At 43.8% G+C, this 20,056-nt stretch overlaps 1 protein-coding gene across 1 annotated transcript in view; it reads left to right on the top strand.

The window, feature by feature from the left end:
* ADAM12 (ADAM metallopeptidase domain 12) overlaps positions 1-20,056 on the top strand; it is a 465,263-nt gene that overhangs the window by 212,295 nt on the left and 232,912 nt on the right. The window contains exon 4 of the mRNA XM_066601144.1: positions 8,599-8,677. Within this exon, the coding sequence (XP_066457241.1) occupies positions 8,599-8,677 (79 nt within the window). The remainder of the gene's footprint in view (positions 1-8,598; positions 8,678-20,056) is intronic.

Raw genomic sequence — 20,056 nt, 5'->3', positions numbered from 1 at the left:
TTGGCTGAGGTGATAGATTTATGGCGGCCAAATCTGGCCATTCATTTCCACTTATTTATCAATCACGTTCCTGGAAATCCTCATTATTGGGACCTCATCTGCCTTCACAACCTACTACGATGATGATGATTGTCTGTTCAGTCACATCCGACCTTCGGTCACTCTATGGATCAATGTTCTCCACGCGTTTCTGTCTTTCACGGCTTCTTTCAGTTCGGCGATTGACATGTTGGCGGTGGCCTTGATTGTATCTAGCCATCTTGTTCTTTGTCTTCCTGATCTTCTCTTTCCACTGACCTTGCCGAGCATCAGTACTGTTTCCAGTGAGTTAGCGGGCGTCACGTGGCCACAAAAAGAGAGCCACTGTTTGATGATTTTGCCCTCTAGTGATATTTTCGGTTTGAGGCGATCTAACACTACCTTGTTCATTGTCAGGGTGGTCCAAGGTATCCGTAGCATTCTCCTCCAGCACCATAGTTCAAATGCATATCTAATCCTAAATCTGGAGTTGAAAGAAGGTGCCTAATCTCAGACAGGGGCGACTTTAAAGTGACTCTCCAGTCCGGGAGAAACAAAGATGGCTGAACCGCTTCTCTGACTACCAGATGCACTCAGTGCATAGTATGCATGAGTAGTCTAAAGGACCTTTCACACGGGACAGAATTACGCCACAGGATGCAGCCAATTCCACAAGAAAATCCACAGGTAGCGGGCAGATTTTGGTGTGGAATTCACTGCGGCTTGTGGTGCGTTGTGTGGCCTATTCCGTCCCATGTGAAAGGTCCCTGTAAGACTATAAGCTGCTTTGACAGGGCAGCACATTAGTCTGTCAGGTAGTCGGAGAAGCTGGTTTGGCCCTCTTTGCTTCTTTAGGTCTAAAGGATTGCTTTAATTAAATATGCAAAAGTGTCTTATATGATCAATGAAATCTATTTAGTAGACAGTTTATAGAAGCCAATATCTATTTATGCTGAACCATGTGTTCTCTTAAGTGTATTGATCTAATTAGTTCAAGTTATTGGTCATCCGGTGTCCTTCATCTACTTCGATGGACATCGATTACCTGCTTTTCTGTTATTTCTAAACCTTTGCAATACATGTGATTAAATCAATGAGGAGACTAAGAACAAACTTTTTTTTTATTATCTGGTTTATAGGAAGTCTTTCAGCTGGAACAGGCTGTCCAAACCATAGACAACATGGTATAGAGTAGGAGGAGCTGAGCAGATTGATGTATAGTTTTATGGGGAAACATTCAGTATAACTTGTGTTTTATTCATTTATATCTCTGCTCATTCTGAGCTGCACAGTCCAATGGGCGGAGCTATCAGTGATTGGCAGCTACCCCTGTATGTACAGTCCTACACAGCTGTCAATCACTGATAGGACCGCCCACTGGACCACTCAGCTAAGAATGAGCAGAGATATAAATGAATAAAACACAATTTATACTGAATGTTTCCCCAGAAAACTATATATCAATCTTCTCAGATCCTCCTGCTCTATAACATCATGCCTGCAGTTTGGACAGCATGTTCCAGCTGACTGGTTCCCTTTAAATTGATACTGGTGTGTTGAAAAAGTTATTTGCTGCATATATGTATACATGCAGTGTAGAAATGTAAAGTTGGCCGTATATAAAGTTACCTTTTTAAATAGGATGATTGCTGGGCATAATTAACTGACAACTATCACTCCTCTGCTTTCACACAGAAGCAATGATCTTTAGTGGAGCGCACTGGAGATCTCTTCCAACCACCTGCCTCCAGTCGCAGTAAACGGGCAGTCGTTCAAAGATGAATCACTGTCTGTTTACACAGGCAGATAGTCGCTTGGTTTTTAGGTGAGGTCTAAACCAAGCGACTCTGCCAAGTGAGTGATTTAGTCATTCAGTGCCTTGTACATGGGAAAATTGTCACCCGAATTTACTGTTTCCAGCGATTATTAGAGTGATAATCGCCCCATGTAAAGGAACTTTAAGAAAGACTGATCCGAGACAAGTAACATTGAATAAAAAATTATTATTATTTGAAACTAAAAAATGTGGGTATGTGGATAGCAAGATATATAGAAATAGATATATAATCTCTTCATACATGGGAGATAAAGATGGATAAATAAATATCTCATGAGAGGGATAATTGAATAAAGAATAGTAATAATTAAAACTAAAGTATTGTTGGGCTCTTTCATACGAGCGTTTTCACGGCCGGACGATATACGCTACGATCTGATGCATTGGATTCCAATGCATCAGATCATATGGCCGTATTCCAGCGGCGTAAAAGCACCCAGCTGGGCCAAATAAGCACCGGGCCTAGAACTATCTTTCCATTCGGAATACGTCGGCTGCTGCATGGGCTCCTATGGGAGCCAATGACAGCGCCCAATAAAGGGAGGTGGGAGGGAGTTTAACAGTGTGACTGCTTAACTCCCTCCCTCTTCTCTGCACCTCTCTCCTCCCCTCCGGCTGTTTGCAATGGGAGGGGGAGGGGCGGAGCAAAGCCTTGTCCTGCCCCGCCTCCTCCCATTGCTGGCTCAGGAGAAATGGGGGGCCGTGCTTATTCCGCCCACTTCCATTGCAAACACCTAGAGAGAAGGAGAGAGGAGGTGAGCCGGAGAGAGGGAGGGAAGGGGAGGCAGCGGCATTGCGGCCTCGGGTATATGCGCCGGGCCCGTGCCATCTGAACGGGAGCACAAACGTTAGATTTGTGTGCCCATTCACTAGTTTTTACGGCACCGGTGGGCACACGTAAATAAGTCTACGGCCATGTGAAGAAGGCCTAAGAAAGATGTTAGATAGATATTTGATTAGATAATGTTATGGCCACTGATCGAGGGCGGCTACTTCCTCCTCTCATTAGTCGTGTCCATCAGCTTCCCCTGCAGCATCTGTGTGTCAGACATCGCACCATTGCTGTCATTGTCAGTGTTACCCGTAGGGTACACCTATGGCCACTTTGCCTCTTGAAGGTCCAATGCACGCATCCTGCTTTTCTGCACCTGGCCAATCCGGATTGTCCCCTGGTTACTTATGACACCCTCCCTCCTTTTTGGAGGGTGCCTGAGCAAAAGACTCCCTTTGTTTCTGCAAAGATGTTACAAATTCCTACCTAATTTTCTAGTTATGACCCATGTCTGATTCACCCAGCTTGCCCATCTCCTCTTGTCCAGACCTCAGCTTGTTATTTGACTGTTTTCCCAGATTGCAACCACTTTAACCTACCTGTCTCTCCTTCTACGTAAGAACTCTACCCATCCTGACCTTGACCTTTGTATCAACTACTCCTTTGTCTGCCGCTGCCTCCTGAACTGCGCTGCAGTTCCTCTGACCTGTTGATAGCAACTGCTACAGAACCAAGACTATTCTTAGCTGCAGGGACCCCAGGCCGTTACCCCAAGACCAGATACCACTTGGAGAGGTTAAAAAGTGGAGAATGAAGGGACCCCTAAGTGCTGCCTTCAGGAGTAGCCAAAAGTGAAATAGATCAGTGGCACCTGGTGCAGAAGAGAGATGGATGGATAGATATTATCTCCGTGACTCTTTGAAATGTGATTAGTCTGTTAGATGAGAATTGAGATGACTTCCTGAGATGATGTAGACTTCTATGTGATGAGATTTCATTATTATCTCACTTGAGTGCTATTTTGTCAGTCTGATAGTGACCTAGCACCTAGTGTAATACAATCAAGGAGAGAGGGCCTGCAGGGTCAATGACCTAGCTTGTGCCATTACCAATAAATTAGATACTGCATCAGAATAGGTCTGGGGAATGAATTGGATTACAGATAAGAATGAGCCTGACATCCCTTTATATCTGCAGCTGCTGCCTAATGCGGCTCCAGCCGAACACAACTGATCGGAATGTAAATGTTGAGTTGCAGACAGATGGCCTGATAACTTCTTGTTTATGACCGGATTATTCTATTAAATCCTCGATATAACAATTATTGCCCCATTGCGAGCGCGAGTTATCACAGATTATGCAGAGAACTCCGAAAATATGAGATCATTATTATAGTGAACACTATCGATCACACATTGATGGCCTATCCTAAAGTCGGAACTTGGCCTAAGAAGGAAGGTCCTGGCAGGGTCTACCTAGATGTTTTGCATTTTACAACTTCTGATCCATACGGTGAGCTCTACAGATTTTTGCAGTGGAGGTACTGGATTTTCTCTGTAAATAACCAGAACAGTTTTGTGTTAGACTTTATGACTCTCACTCAATGAAAACAAAAATAGCCCAATTTAATAGGAATGTGCCATCAGAAAATGACCTATTGTATAAATCAGGGTTTTATGTTAAACTTATTTTTAGTGGGTTCTTTTGTTGTTTTTTTCACTGCTATGATCTATATTTGTAATAAAATCCTGAAGTCTTGCAGTTCTTATACTAATCTCTGAGGAGGGGTTCACACTAAGCTTAATTTCCGTGTGGATCCTCCGCATTGGAAATTCTGTTGCATTTACAGTAGGAGCAAAGTGGCCGAAATTTTGAAAATCTTGTCCACAAGCTGCGAAAAAAAATAACCCGCACAAAACCCGTGCAGAAATTGACTTGTGGCGTGGATTTCAAATCCGCAGCATGCCAATTTTATTGCCCTCTCCGCTGCAGAATTCACCCGCTCTCAATGAGGGAGCGAAGTTCGCACAGAAAAATGCGATAAAACCAGATGTGGGCTTGGAGGCAGCGGATCTGCAGCGGAATACCGGCTGTGGACATTCTGCTGGAAATCAGCCCCGTGTGGACCAGCCTTAAGGTACCTTTACACTATCGGGAGCATAAGCGCCCAACAGCTATCCCACAGACTGTCAGTTCTGTGCTTTACAGAGGAGCGATGGTCATTCCGTGAATTGGCGGCAGAGTGGGTTGAGAATCACTTCTGCCCGCCTCCGTTCACTGTTTAAAAAAAATGGGATGCAGGCAACCCCCGCAGTGATTTTCGGGGAAGGGCTTGGGATACAAGCCCTTCCCTGAAAATCATCCCTACCTGCTGGAAAAAAAAAATATATATATATGCATGACCTCTCCGCCACTGTAAATTCAATGAATAGCTGGACACTGCCTCTGATTGGCTGAGCGCTCAGCCTATCAGACCCAGTGCTTTCAGGAGGCGGGGATTTTTAAATCCCTGGCCAGGAGAAAGTACTTCAGAGGAGTGTCGGGGAGCAGACGCAAGTGGTCATTCATATATTAACAACTGCCTGTTTACACGGGCCGATAGTCGTTTGATTTTTAGTTCAGCTAAAAACCAAGCGACTCTGACAGGTGATCGATTTGTTGCTCAAAGTCCTGCCTGCAGCTGCTTGTAGACAGGGCGACTATCACCCGAATTCACTATTTCCAGTGATTATTAGGCCAATAATCACCCCGTGTAAACATATCTTTAGCCTAATAACAGTCTGACACTTCCTGTTCTATATAGAAAACTTCTCAGCAGTTATCCAAATATCACAAGCAGGATTACAATAAAAAGTGACACCTATATACAGATAATGATACAAGATCCACCATTCACAGTAATTGATGATTACAGCTCACCGTCTCTACCTCTCTGCACAGCACTGTTTCATAGAAGTTTGTCTATGGCTCATGTGGCTGCTGTATCTGAATACTGCTACAGATCAGAGAAAACAGAAAATTCTCCCTTTTAGTCCACTCTGGTAACTTGTTTCAGTTCGGCTGCGATTAGCTCTGCCCCTCAACCAACCAGGGAGCTTTTTTCTTCTGCTGGGTCCTCTGATCTGCATGTCCTCTCTGTTACATACAGAAAGTTTCTCCCCAAGTCCTAAAACGATTGCTTTACAGTGAAATTACTAAGTTAAATTAACTATTTAGTTCCCTATCCTGACTCCATCTTCTTATTAAATGAAATCCAGCATCACTACCCTTTGCTAAATGAGCTTGTAGTTAGGACACGTGCTCCTGACTTGCAGTTAAGAACTTTCATACTTTAGTGTCACACTCCAGGTCACTACACATGGTCCCGCACATGTTCTGTTGGCGATAATTCTGGTGACCGGGCAGACCATAGAAGTGTGACTATGTTTTGGGGACATTCCTGTGACCCCCTTGTGTGTGCGGCTGAGCATTATCCTGCTGGAAAATGCCTATTGGAAGCCGCCATGAGACAACACATGTGGCTGCAGGATGTCCTGAACATATCGCTAAGATGTCATTGTCCCTCGTACCAGTGTTTTGGGTGACTGTCATATGTGATGGCCCCAGACCATCACCCCAGCAGTGGGGGCAACGTGTCGCTCTACAGCAAAGGCAGGATTGAGATGCTCACCCCGAGGTCTCCACATACAAACATGACCATGGTTGGTGCCCAAACTTAATATGGATTCATCACTGAAGACAAACCAGTTCTAGTCCAGTCTAGTCGTTCATGCCACCACTCCAAAAGGAGGCGACGGTGGGTGTCAAAGGCAGTACATGTAATGGGCGCTGTGAGATCAAATGTCCTTCAGACAAGCACTTGGAAATGATTCCAACAGACACAGGGCCTGTAACGATGGCATCACCTGTCTCTGAATGGCGGACAACAAAACAGTTGGAGCTGCTTGTGCTTGTTGGATGATCAGATGATCCTCTATACTAGTGTTTCGTCAAGGGTGTTCTGGGCCTGGTCGCCCTATGTGCGTGCCATCACGCATCCATTGGTCCCAATACCTCTTATAACAGCCTGGTTAGAACAGCCCAGGTGTCTGGCAATTAGTTTATATGACCATCCAGCTTCTCACATTCTAATAGGGCGTCCCCTCTCAAACTCTGGTAACGGGCGAAAATCTCTGATTGCATCGTGGAGGCGTCTAGTGGCCAACAAGCGAAAAGAGAGGTCACTACACACAAGGAGCTTCTGGGGGCTTTTTTATAGGCCAAGGGGGAACCACTTTTAGAGCCTCGGGTGACAAGACCGTTCATCTAATTATATCACAACTCTAATCATTTGCATATCTGCCTGAGATGGAACTGCATGCAGCAAAACAACAACTTCTAGGGGCTGGATTTCTTTACTTACAAAGAGTATATATAGAAGATACATTCTCTTTTAAACTCCTATTTCTATTCTGTTCATTTTTTTTAAATCTGACCATTAGTGCCCCCTTGTTTGTGGCATTGCAGTTCTACCTCATGCACATGAAGGGAAAGGAGGACAGAAACTTTTTTTTTCTTAACAGTACTTTGATGGTGCCCAATAATTCACTATGTAAATTTAAAGCATGCCTTCTGGACCTTTTCAGATGACTTTTCAGAATAAGCTCCTGTGTGTGTGTATTAAGGATAACAATATATCTAGCCATTATATGATTTGTATCCCGGGTTTGTTTACCTCAGTTTTCTCCTCTGCACATCTGATTGTCAATCCTCTTAGTGCAGGTGGGAGCAGCCTGGCTGCTGTGCTGTGTGTAATGTGTTCTACATACTGTACACAGAGCTGCATATCATGTTCTCTCACTGTCTCTAAGAAATACAGAAATAAAAAAGAGGAATCTTTATTCATATGTCATGTAGTAATGTACAGTATGATTAAGCAGGGATTCTACCGTGTGAATATACCAATACACTTCAATGAGCACCATGGCTTTTCCCCTTTCTTCAACCATGCTTTAATGTCAGCAAGTCTCCTGTCAATCAGTGGACAGCAAGCTAGGAGGAAGGGAGACCCTAGTGGCCAACACTTTTTAGAGGAAAAAACAGCAAAGCTGCTATCTATTTATCTCATTGGTATCATATAAGCACAAGCTGTTTGAAAAGTTAGTGACTATTTTAAAGGGGTTGTCAAGTTGTAAACTATTGATGATCTATCTTCAGGAAACCTCGACAGTAGTAAATCGGTGAGCGTCCGTCACTTTAGAGTTCCACCGATCAGCTGTTTACCATCATTTACCGGGCTGTTTTCTGCAGGAAGCAGACAGTTCCGTTCACACTGCAATGACCAGGCATGGTACTGCAGGCCAAGTTCTCATTAAAATGAATGGGTGCTTGGCTTGCAATACCAAGCTTGGCCACTGCAGTGGGAATGTTTTCACAGTTATAATGCAGTGGGAATGGAGCTATCTGCTTCCTGCAAAGTCAACACAGTGCACCAGCCAAAAGAACAGCTGATTGGTGTAGATCCCTTGCCGATCTACTATTGACGTATCCTAAGGATAGGCACTCAATAGTTTACAAATGGACAACCCCTTTAAGTCTACGTCCTGGGACTTCGGTGCCAATTCTATCTCTGCCATTTCCATTTTCTATGCTATTAAATTGCAAACGTAATGTAGCTCAATGTGTTTACAATAAAAATTTAGCGTAATTAATAGCTGGACACGGAGATGTATCCTGGTAAATCGAGCCAAACGAGGTTGTTTTTAATCCCATTTAATTGCTCCATTTCCTGTCTGATAATTAATATGAATTTCTACCATTTTATAATCTCAAAGTGAAGATTTCTTTGAGAACACAGATGGCGATTACCCATTCTTCTATTGTAATATTTTCAGTGAGCGCTTTCATGTCTTGTAATGGAAATAAGATAGTGAAATGTGGGGCTATTTTTTTCTGCCTGAGCTAATAATACAAATGTTTAATTATTTTCTAGGGGATTGTTCGCTAGGAACTTCACTACAACCCACTACATGGAAGACGGGACTGCTGTGATCACTGCGCACAATCACACGGTATGGCTCTTATCAACGTGTTCTACATGCACTGCGCTCTATAAGAAGCATCGTAATTAGCAGATGAAATGGGTCAAAGCTGCAGAAATATTCCCCTACTCCTGGGCAAGATATAGCAACTAATGTAAATATGGTGCTACACAGCAGGGTACCCAAACAGAGGGGCCCCGGTAGCATGGAGGCACCAGGTTTTGTTACCAAGGACAGAAGGGCATGGCTTTTGTTTCCCCCTTCAGACCCTTGTTCAAAATGTTGTCCCTTTTGGAGAGGGGAGTCATGCACAGGTTGTTGCTACTCAGTAGCATAGAGGAGGGGTCCAACAAGAGTTAGGCCCCCTTGTTTATAAGCTCCCATTTCAGCCACATTATGTCCTGGATGAAATAGTTAAATGTTAAACTTTTAGGGGCCACGTGTGGCACAGAGTGTTAAGGCAGCAGTATGCAGTCCTAAGCTCCCGCTCACGACCTGAAGGTTGAGTGTTCAATCCCCGCATTGGTTCAGGTAGCCGGCTCAAGGTTGACTCAGCCTTCCATCCTTATGAGGTTGATAAAATGAGTACCCAGTTTGCTGGGGGGTAATAAATAAAAAAATTACCTGAAAGTGGAATAAGTTGGCGCTACACAAATAACAAGTCCCTTCCCCTTTCCCCTTAAATGTTGACAGATAAATTAGCATTCTTATTCGCCAAAATGCATATAAAATTCCTGTTGAGTTGGGTGGTGGAGGCCCCTAGGTAATTGACCCTAGCCATGTCTATCGAGGCCTGTTGAATTTTCATACTATGACATAGATTTATGTTACATGATTAGTCTCTGGTACAGTGTTTAGTGATTGGTGTACAAAAGTATTGTGATGGTGTGCATAGCGCTTAGTGTTTGATGTCTTAGTAGATTGTATAGTGCTGTTTGAGTACAATAACACAATACTGAGGCAGTCTCTGAGGACTCAGCAATGTGTACAGTTCTTTGTCTCTGACTCATTAGTGTGTATAGTCCTCAGTCTCTGATGACTCAGTAGTGTGCCTATAGGACTGGGTCTCTGATGATTTAGTAGTGTGCCTGTAGGGGTTGGTCTCTGATGACTGAGTAGTGTGCTTGTAGGGCTCGGTCTCTGATGATTTAGTAGTGTGTCTGTAGGGCTCGGTCTCTGATGACTCAATAGTGTGCCTGTAGGGCTTGATCTCTGATGACTGAGTAGTGTGCCTGTAGGCTTCAGTCTCTGATGACTCAATAGTGTGCCTGTAGGGCTTGGTCTCTGATGACTGAGTAGTGTGCCTGTAGGGTTCGGTCTCTGATAACACAGTAGTGTGCCTGTAGGGCTCGGTCTCTGATGACTCAATAGTGTGCCTGTAGGGCTCGGTCTCTGATGACTCAGTAGTGTGCCTGTAGGGCTTGGTCGCTGTTGACTTAGTAGTGTGCCTGTAGGGCTCGGTCGCTGTTGACTCAGTAGTGTGCCTGTAGGGCTCGGTCTCTGATGACTTATCAGTGTGCCTATAGGTCTCTGATAACTTATGGCCCTTTTACGCAGAACGATTATCATTCAGAGTCATTCAGAATCCCGTGTAAATCTAAATGATGATCCTCCCGTTTAAATGCATGCAGCGTCTGAACATGTCATTCAGTGTAAACCGTAATCATTCACTTTTGAATGACTGTCCACTTACTGGAAATAGAGGCAGGCAGGAAGAGACCACTCCCCAGTCAGCTCCGCCTCCATTCCAACAATGCTGCGAGTGATGCCAACAACACTGTCTTCTGTGTAACAGTACAGGAGCGAGCATCCCTGGGACAAGCTGTCAGGCGTCATTTGCCCGACAGCTCGTCCTGTGTAAAAGACCATTAGTAGTGTGTACAGTGCAGTGACTCAGGAGGTTGTGTACAGTGCTTGGTCTCTGATGATTCAGGAGGTTGTGTATAGTGCTTGGTCTCTGATGACTCAGGAGGTTGTCTACAGTGCTTGGTCTCTGATGACTCAGGAGGTTGTGTATAGTGCTTGGTCTCTGATGACTCAGCAGGTTGTCTACAGTGCTTGGTCTCTGATGACTCAGCTATTCTATTTTATTCCTTGCAGTATCATTCAAGCGCTGCAAGCAAGAGTGCGATGTATTCATGATATGCTGGCTCCTCCACCTTACATCCACTGATTGCCAGCTTTATCCCTATTACTGTGCCTAGTGGGAGGAAAAAAATGTTCTGATCTTCAAGTGGTAAAAATGATCACACACAACACTTAGCCCAGTAGATCCCAATTTGGTCTCTTTGTAGAAGTGTTTGTTCTGCTAGCTAATTCGGTAAACATTTTTCCTTAGAGATTAAGCCAAAAACTTCTCATTTTTGAGATGTTTAAAAGGAGACAGTTTTTTGTTCCTATTTTAATAATCAAATTGAAGCCTCAGAGCCAAATCTACAATGTCTGCAAGACTTCTGCTTCATGTTGATGTGTTCAGGGTGCAAATTAATTCAGCTGAAACTCCTTGTCTCCCGGAATCCTATATGGTAAAGAGTGAATTACATCACTGACTGTCCCCTACGGACCATATTTATATTTCATGTTATTGAAGTCCTGGGACCGAACAGTCTAGCCGGAGCCTCCAGGCAGAGAACAGCTGGAAAAGACCAAGGTCTAGAATGACTGCCGAAAATAATATATGCTCTTATAAAAATTAGAAGCACTTTTAAGGTCAGAGCAATGTTAACAGCATATGTTATGACTCTCAATATTAGTCTGTAATAGCAAATCTGCTTCTCTTGCAAGTTTGTGCATTCTTATCTAATGTCCAGCAGGCAAACGACACGGATCCTCGCTGATGGAATCCCAGAACCCTTTGTCATCTGTTTTTATTAGGCTTGCATTGTCTAAACAATTGTGGATATTAAATATCTTGTATAATATTTCCTCATGATGATCGTGGGGTTTATGGGAAATGGACTTTTTGTTTTCGTTATGACCGGCAGGCGTTGGTGAAGCTATAGGTGGTATGCGCTCAGGCTTTAGATAATGTTTGTTTTGCTGGAAATTTTGTTTTCTCATCATTTTGGAAAATGTAACATATCAGTTACCGGATATTTGATATGGACTCAAAATCTGTTCATTATATATAGTGTTTGAAGCCTTTCAGGACACAACTTTTTTCTTCCTGTCTTTTTTTTTTTTTTGTCTTGCTAGCTATACCATGTGGTGAAAAGGCTGCGGCGATCACCTAAGTGTCATATCCTCTTCTAATAGCTGATTGGCATGGATCCCAGGTGGCAGATCCTCACTGATCAGATGGTGATCTAGCCTGATGCACTTATCTGGTATTTTTTGCATTGAGCTTTCCTTTTCATGCACCGTTATACAGGCCTCTGTAATAGTAGCTTTCTCTGCTCTCTATTCACCTGATCTCCTCCACTATACTCTGGCACCATCATACAGCCTACTGAACTATTACAGAGGGCTGTATGATGGTGCCAGGTATAGTGGAGAAGATCAGGATGACAGAACAGAGAAAGCTACTATTACAGAGAGAAAGACCAGGTATAGTGGAGAAGATCAGGAGGACAGAGCAGAGAAAGCTACTATTACAGAGAGACACTGAGTATAGTAGTAAGGTTTGAACTGGAGCAACAGCTACTCAGAGAGATGATGAGTGATAGCTGTGTAGTATTGAGTGGGCATGGTTATGCTACACAGAAAGAGGGAAGGGGGAGCTGAGCTTGTGTATGTTCATGAGCTGATCAGCCCTGGGAATGCCCTTGAGCCAGAAACTTAAATGTAGGAGTACCTACAAGTATGAGGCTTTCTAAATGCATGAGAAGAAAAGCTCAATGCAAAAAATACCATTAGTGCATCATTTGATTTTGCAGAGGTTTAATAAGATATGCGCATATTGATTTCCATGTATAAAGGTTTTCATGGCCTTCAATGTCATCAAAATAGTCTGTAATATTAGTATACTTTGGGCAGGGGGGGAAAGAAACCTGCAATATATAGTTGCAGCAATTGTTACCATGACCGGTGCATCAATTTATAGCACTGTAAGTACATTGAAGTTGTCAATTTAACATTTGCAACATCTGCACATTAGTTAATTGGGAATTTTTTGCCCTTTTTAATAGAAATCCGCTCAATACATTGATAATTTACGAGTGCTCCAGATCATTGTTGTTCACTGGGATTGTAATATTTTATAACATTGTAGTTTTTTCATTACTAGGATTGTCAAAGCAAACCTGTTAGTTCTGCTAGCCTGCCAAGTCGGAAGATCGGTTTTACAAATGAAATATGGGCATCGATAATTTTTCACTTCAATATATGAAAACACAGATGAGTGCTAACTTCTGTCAGAGCGAGACAGGGACTAATTGATGGCAGACCTTGGAAATATATCTCACAAAATAATTACAACAATTACTGAGAATACCATCAATTCTGCCAGGGACTATATTATGGAATGAATCTCATTATTCAAGGGACTAGAATGGCGCATTGTATTGTTGTGTTTTTATATATTTTTATGTATTAACCAAATCTGGCATGTATTAATGACTTTTTGTTAAAAATTTTCAACCGGGAAAACTCTAATGAACTGGCAAAGTGATGTTGGAATTAACCTGCCAGAGAAGAAGCAGACTGAGGTAGGGGTGAGGTACCTCCAAAGTAGAAGAGTTAGAGCAGGTACAGAAGCTTCTTTTGTCACTTTTTCACACGGGCGTATTTGCACACGGTTTTCATGCAGAGAATAGAACCCATACATTTCAATGGGTTCGCTCACAATTCCTTTTTTTGCATGAAGGAAAAAATGCAGTATGCTCCACTTTTGTACGTATTAAAGGTCCCCATAGACGTCTATAGGGAGCATGCAAATGCATGTGCAATACACTGCGCAAATCAACAGGAGAAAAACCGTATCTGGAACTTATTGGGTGAAAACGCCTTTAAATTGGGTGTGGTTGTGTCCCATGTGCAAAAAAAAAACATGTCCTGCAGGGGCGTAGCTAAAGGCTCATGGGCCCGGGTGCAAAGTTTATCTTGGGAACCCCAACTTCTCTTAAAGGGACTGTCCTGCAACAGCAAGTGCAGTTATACACTTCTGTATGGCCATATTAATGCACTTTGTAATATACATCGTGCATTAAATATTGGCCATACAGAAGTTATATACTTACCCCCTCCCAGTGTTGGCGTCCCCGTCTCCATGGCGACGAACAAACTTCTTCTCTGGTCGCAGGAACAGTCGCGCTTGCTCACAGAGGATTCTTCTCCTAGATGGTCCGGGCTCACGAGCTGCGTCCTGGCTCCTCCCCCTTCTCAGCGTCATCGCGTAGCTCCGCCCCATCACATGGTGCCGATCAGCCAATGAGGTGGCTGGAATCGGCAGTGGAGCGCAGACAGCAGAAGAACATCCATGGTGCACCATGGGAGAAGACCCGCGGTGCACTGTGGGAGAAGACAAGCGGCAGCCATCTTGGACAGGAGATTTTTTAAAGTTGCTGAACGGGGATTCAGGTAAGGGAATTTTTTTTTAATAACACATGCCAGCGGTTTTCCTTTACAGGTACTGGGGGACTGGGCAAAAAAAAAAATTATCTTTCGGCATGGGACAACCCCTTTAACCCCTTAACACGGAGGCATAATGTGAAGCTCTTGGGCCCCAATGCAAAACCTGTAACAGTGCCCCCAACTATAATGCTTTATTCATAGTACTGGGCTCCCTATATGGAGAAGAGAGGCCTTATGGACCCACTAAGTCTTCTGGGCCCGGGTGCAACCGCATCCCCTATAGTTACGCTAGTGCTGCAGGCATAAAGTACAGTAAAAAAAACTCTGTTCATAGCACAAACTGACTGCACTGATGGGGGCGTAATTCTGTATACACCCGTATGAAGGAGCCCCTATGCAAGTTTAGGTATGTAGTTATAGAGATTGCAGAGGTTGCAGTCATATCTGATCCCAAATGCCTGAGGGCGTCCAAAGACAAACTTTGCAATGGAGTCAAGTAATTTCTAGTTATGTCTCTGGGAACATGGAGTTCCAGTGGGTTATCATCTTTTATAGCATTGAGTAGAATCCCACTAACCAACTTGATGATGACACAACATAAAACCCCGAGGCTGATGTGCATAATCTAATTTCCCTATGGAGTCGATTTTCGTAAAGACAGGGAGTGGTGCAATTTATGGAAAAATCTATTCCATTGTGCAGGTTTGTAGAAGGCCGTGGGGGATTCAAGAACAGAAGTGTCGCCAGCAGTGTGTATATAAAGATATGTTCACTTCTGTGACGGAGGCACCATTCGGAGCTTGCGTATTTTGGCCAAACTATTAACCGATCCCTTGTATTTATTAGTAAATCAGGCTTTAAAATGCTGGGGAAACCCGGGATGTCAATACCAGTGTAGTTCAATTGTGAGATGCAAGGCCGCTCGCCAGGCTTCATTGTATGGGACGTTATTACTAGGCTGTAAGCCTGCATGGTGCACTACACGTATCGGTGGGACCGGCACTTTTTCTATGCCTTATCTCGTATTTGCAATATAATACAAAGCAGCCCCTTCCCACCCCAATATAATGGTAGGTGTGTGAGTGGTTGTTCATTAGTATGTTGTACCTGTGCAATCTCCTCCATATAGCAATTTGCCTGTCTGCATGCTATTGGGAAGTGGTATATACCAGCCATTGTGTTTTTGTAACAGTATATAAGGAAGTATGGCCACTGGCAGTCATTTTCTTGAATACATTTCAATGCATTTAAGTGATTTGTCCGTTGCCGATTCTGCCATGTTTTATATGTCATTGAAGTCTGTTGAGCATCACTAGAGTCCGTCATTTGATGGCTCTGGCACAACCGTGTTTTTTCCATGCTGAACTTGGCACATGAGATTAGATATTTGGCCCTGTCTTGTGAACCATACATATGTGGAAGGAATAGGGTGTAAGTGTTATTTTGAATGCTTTGGATTGGTGGGGACGGATTGGGTTGAGGAGCATTCTAAAACAACCAACTTGAGCACCAATAGAGCTTGCCCCATTCCCAAAGGCCCTGCCCATGAGGGTTTGTTATCTACCAGGGAAAGAGATTGTTTGTGCCAGTTGTTGGACTACTAGAATAACTGTGGGACAGGCATATTAGACTGTAGTTAGACCATGCTGCAATTAATATTTTCAATGTAGAGTTTAATTGATTTAGCTATCAGTACATTGCAGTCACATGGGTCAGTGGGAGTGGGAAAATCTAACCAGTTCCCAATGCAAAATCTGTAACGGAGATATTAAAATGGACTTTTACCACTTATCCATAGGTAATAAAAGTCTGATCAGTTGGGGTCTTACAGCTGAGACCCCTGCCGACTCTGAGACCGGGGGTCCTGATTTCCCCTCTACTCCTCACTGTACCCTTTGCAGTGAGGAAAACATTTAATGGAGCAACAGTTGCACATGCTCAGCGCCATTTCATTCATTCTCAATGAGAAAGATAACCAAGCATTTTGTACTTGGTGAGACCCCCGCTAATCCCAAAAATAGGGGTGCCATTTCCTCTCTTCTCTTCACTGTGGACTTGCTGCTTCCTCAATGAAATCATACTGAATGGAACAGTGGTTGCACGTGCGCTATGTTGCTTCATTTATTTCAATAGGATTGTCGAAAATCGCAAAGTACAAAGAGCTCGGATATCTCCAACCTGTCCCATTGAAAATGAATACATTGGCGCTGTACATGCATGACCACCACTCAATCTTCCCTGACTACGGAGGGTACAGAGAGGAGAGGGGACACAGCACCCCAATTCTCAGGATCAACAGGGTCTCAATGGTCAGACCTAGAGATGAGCGAACGTACTCGGTAAGGGCGATTTCGCAATCGAGCACCGCGATTTTCGAGTACTTCACTACTCGAGTGAAAAGTATTCGGGTGCGCTGTGGGTGAGCGGGGAGTTGCAGAGGGGAGTGGGGGGGAGAGGGAGAGAGAGAAGGCTCCCCCCTGTTCCTCGCTGCTACCCCCCACTCCCCTCAGCAACCCCCCGCCCCACAGCGCACCCGAGTACTTTTCACCCGAGTAGTGAAGTACTCGAAAATCGCGGTGCTCGATTGCAAAATCGCCCTTACCGAGTACATTCGCTCATCTCTAGACCCCCATCGATTAAAGTCTTATCACCTATCCCATGAATAGGTGATTAAGTCCACTGTGATACAACCCCTTTTAATATCAGTGGTATCTCCTTAGGCAGCAGTGGGACATTTGGATCCCCTCTGCCATCATGGCTCAGGTGTGACTGCTACCTCTGTACCCCCTTGCTTGTTATTGGTATGATTCACTTCTTTCTAAGTGATCCTAACTATAATGGACCAATATGAATGAAGAGGAAGATTACCCATAAAATGTTATTACATCATTGATTTTCATCAGCGGGGCCATGCTCCCAAATGCAAATGCCAAACATAGCGACATTTCAGTTTACACACGGTATTGCCTAGGGCACTGCTGTTTCATCAAGTAAGTACATTGGAAAATATCTGATCGTGTTTCAAAATTTATTACCATAATTTTGTATATAATCCAAGACTAGACCAATATTCATTACATCGAAAATGATACATAATGTGTTAAATGGGATCTAACACACTACTGGGAGTTTCATGGCCAGCAAACTGGAAAATAAGCTGTCTCCTTCATGTACACACTTCACAGATTCCTATAAGCACATGGATATCTATATACATTCACTCAGGAATCACTTTCAAAGCTTTACTTGCCAGGAATTCAATTATAGGAGTCCAGAGGAATAAAGGCTTTATTATCAATGTACAGCTTTTATCTCCGAAGAACCATTAGGGCCAATTCGAAGGCTGGACCGGCCATGGAAAAAAAGAGAAAAATTCATTGAACCGCTAATTAGTGAAGGATTCTCCAATCATGGGCGCATGAAGGAGAACCATGACTTGATCTTAGACAATACATCATCATTAAGTGGAACTAACAGATCAAATAACTTATGGACCTAAGGGAGATTTGGCTTCTGCCAGCGCACTCAGAAGCTTGGAAAAAGCAAAGCATTCAAGTAAATGAGTTCCATTAAATCGCCGAGTGAAAGGAACAGACGAGGAGCCGGTTCAAATGTCAATATACTCCAAAGGCTCTGTGTGGACAGCCTTATAAGGGAAGTCAAGCTGGCCATACATGTTGACACTGTTGTCCAAACCAAACAAAGTAAAATAATTTGGCTACCAGTTTTACTATCAACGATGCAGTACTAGTTGCTCAGAAACTTCAGTGTGAAGTCACAGGGTCAGCGTCGGACCACATGATGCAACGGCTGGCGCATACACAGTAACATCTCCCTTCTGTAAATATACCGATGAGCTGTCAAGCACATCAACCAGCCTAGCAGTATCTCTTTAACGGTTTTTATCCTGGCACCTCTGTGTAGAGGTGTTGTACGTGGGCCTTCAGTAGGTGTTGGGTTACGTCCTAAAAGGATGAATATATACACACTTGATATAAACACAGAAAATGTATAAGGAAATACCCTAAACCCTCTGATGCTCAAAGACTCTACCTATAAGGGGAGCATTTGCCCTGATGAGGGCGACCCCACGGCAGGAACCTGGGGTGACCTTGATTTTCCCTAGATGGTGATAGGGAACAGGGGCAAGGAAAGATGACACACAATAGAAGTGAACCACCAGAGTACAGGGAGCAAGATGTTAACCACCCTAACTAAATGAATAAACAGACTTAACTGAGATGCTCATCAATACAAAGAGCCGCCGCCAGGACCAGAAACCCATTCAGACAAAAGCGTAACCAATGTACTCTGTGAGGCAAAGCCAGAACAAATATACACAAACTACAGCTGATTGGCTGGCTACTAGAGATGAGTGAACATGCTCGTTCAGGACAATTGGTCGATCGAGCATCACTTTTTTCGAGTAACTGCCTACTTGGGCGAAAGGATCCGGGTGGCGGCGGGGAGGAGTGGAGGGTAGCAGGGGGGAACAGGGGGGAGCTCTCTCTCTCTCCCCCCCCCTCCCACCCGCAACTCCCCGCTCACCCCCGACGCCCGCCGAATCTTGGCGCCCGATTAGGCAGTTACTCGAAAAAAGCGATGCTTGATCAAGTAATTGCTCTAAACGAGCATGTTCACTCATCTCTACTGGCTACCAATCAGTCCACTAATCAGCAGAGTAGAGTTGCTATCGGCATGCAGAGCCAAAATGACATCAAGCATCGCCCTGAGGATCATATGGGTTGGGGCCAATTCCATGATGTCACCCTTGTCCCGATCCTCAAACGTGGCTGGTGCACTGTGACACAAGTCTAACCTCAACACAGAGTGTCTGTCTATGATCAGTTGATGCTCCTCATCAATTTCTGGACTGACTCTTTCAACGTCGGTCCTTTTCTTCTTGTACATACACATTGGGAAAAAATGCATATGTTGAGCAATATTCCCAAACTGATTTTTTGTTTGTCACAGTTATACCAGCCAGTATTTATACAAAATGCACCCTACAGATCCTTAAGATGACAGAAGGAATTCAAGAATGTAGTCCCTTCCATGCAGTTTATGCTTATGAGTCCCTCGCCTGCAGGACCCCAGCGCTGCTACACAAAATCCACATCAGCTCCGTTAGCTCCAGAATGGAACTCGGTGTAGGAAATTTGGAAAGCCGAGTGCCGTAAATTTCCAGCTTACAAGGACCAGTGGAATCCTAACCAATATGCAAGTCCAATCCACTATCCATCCTCTTTACCACTATCCCCAATGTGCACTGAAAGCAATAATGCATCTTATGGGCTTGAGATGTCTTCAGTCATTTAGAAGTAATTTAGTCATCTTTACTCAAGGGTGGCCGGTGTCTATTTAGTCATTTTCCAGAAATGAAAATCTAAATAAGGAACCACATGCCTGACAGCTGTGTTTTACTAGATGTAGCTCAATCATGCATATTTAATTTAATTTGCTGAGCAGATTAAACATGTGGAACTGTTTGCCATTTTGTTTTCTGATGTTTTTTTTATTATTTGGATGTGACAAAAATGCTCTCTGCTCTTGTGGTTGAAGCATCCAAATGGAAAATAGATGGTAATCCCTCTTTATATATAGTTATTTGTCCATGCTGTATCGGGGCTCGGTCACATGAGCATATATTCCGTCCGTGTATATCACCGACAGACACATCATAGCTTTCTAGGCTATTCAGATGAGCGATCTGGCACATGGACCGATGATTACAGCGTGTTCTGTACATATAATGTCCAATACAATGATAAGGATTACAATGCAGTGACTAGCGTAACTATGGCGGATGCAGGGAATGCGGTTGCACCCGGGCCCAGAACCCTTAGGGGGCCCATAAGGCCTCTCTTCTCCATATAGGGAGCCCAGTGCTATGAGTAA

The sequence above is a fragment of the Eleutherodactylus coqui genome, chromosome 4 (assembly GCF_035609145.1).
Source record: "Eleutherodactylus coqui strain aEleCoq1 chromosome 4, aEleCoq1.hap1, whole genome shotgun sequence".
NCBI lineage: Eukaryota > Metazoa > Chordata > Amphibia > Anura > Eleutherodactylidae > Eleutherodactylus > Eleutherodactylus coqui.
Note: the sequence above shows the minus strand (reverse complement) of the source record. Positions and strands in the feature narration are given on the sequence as shown.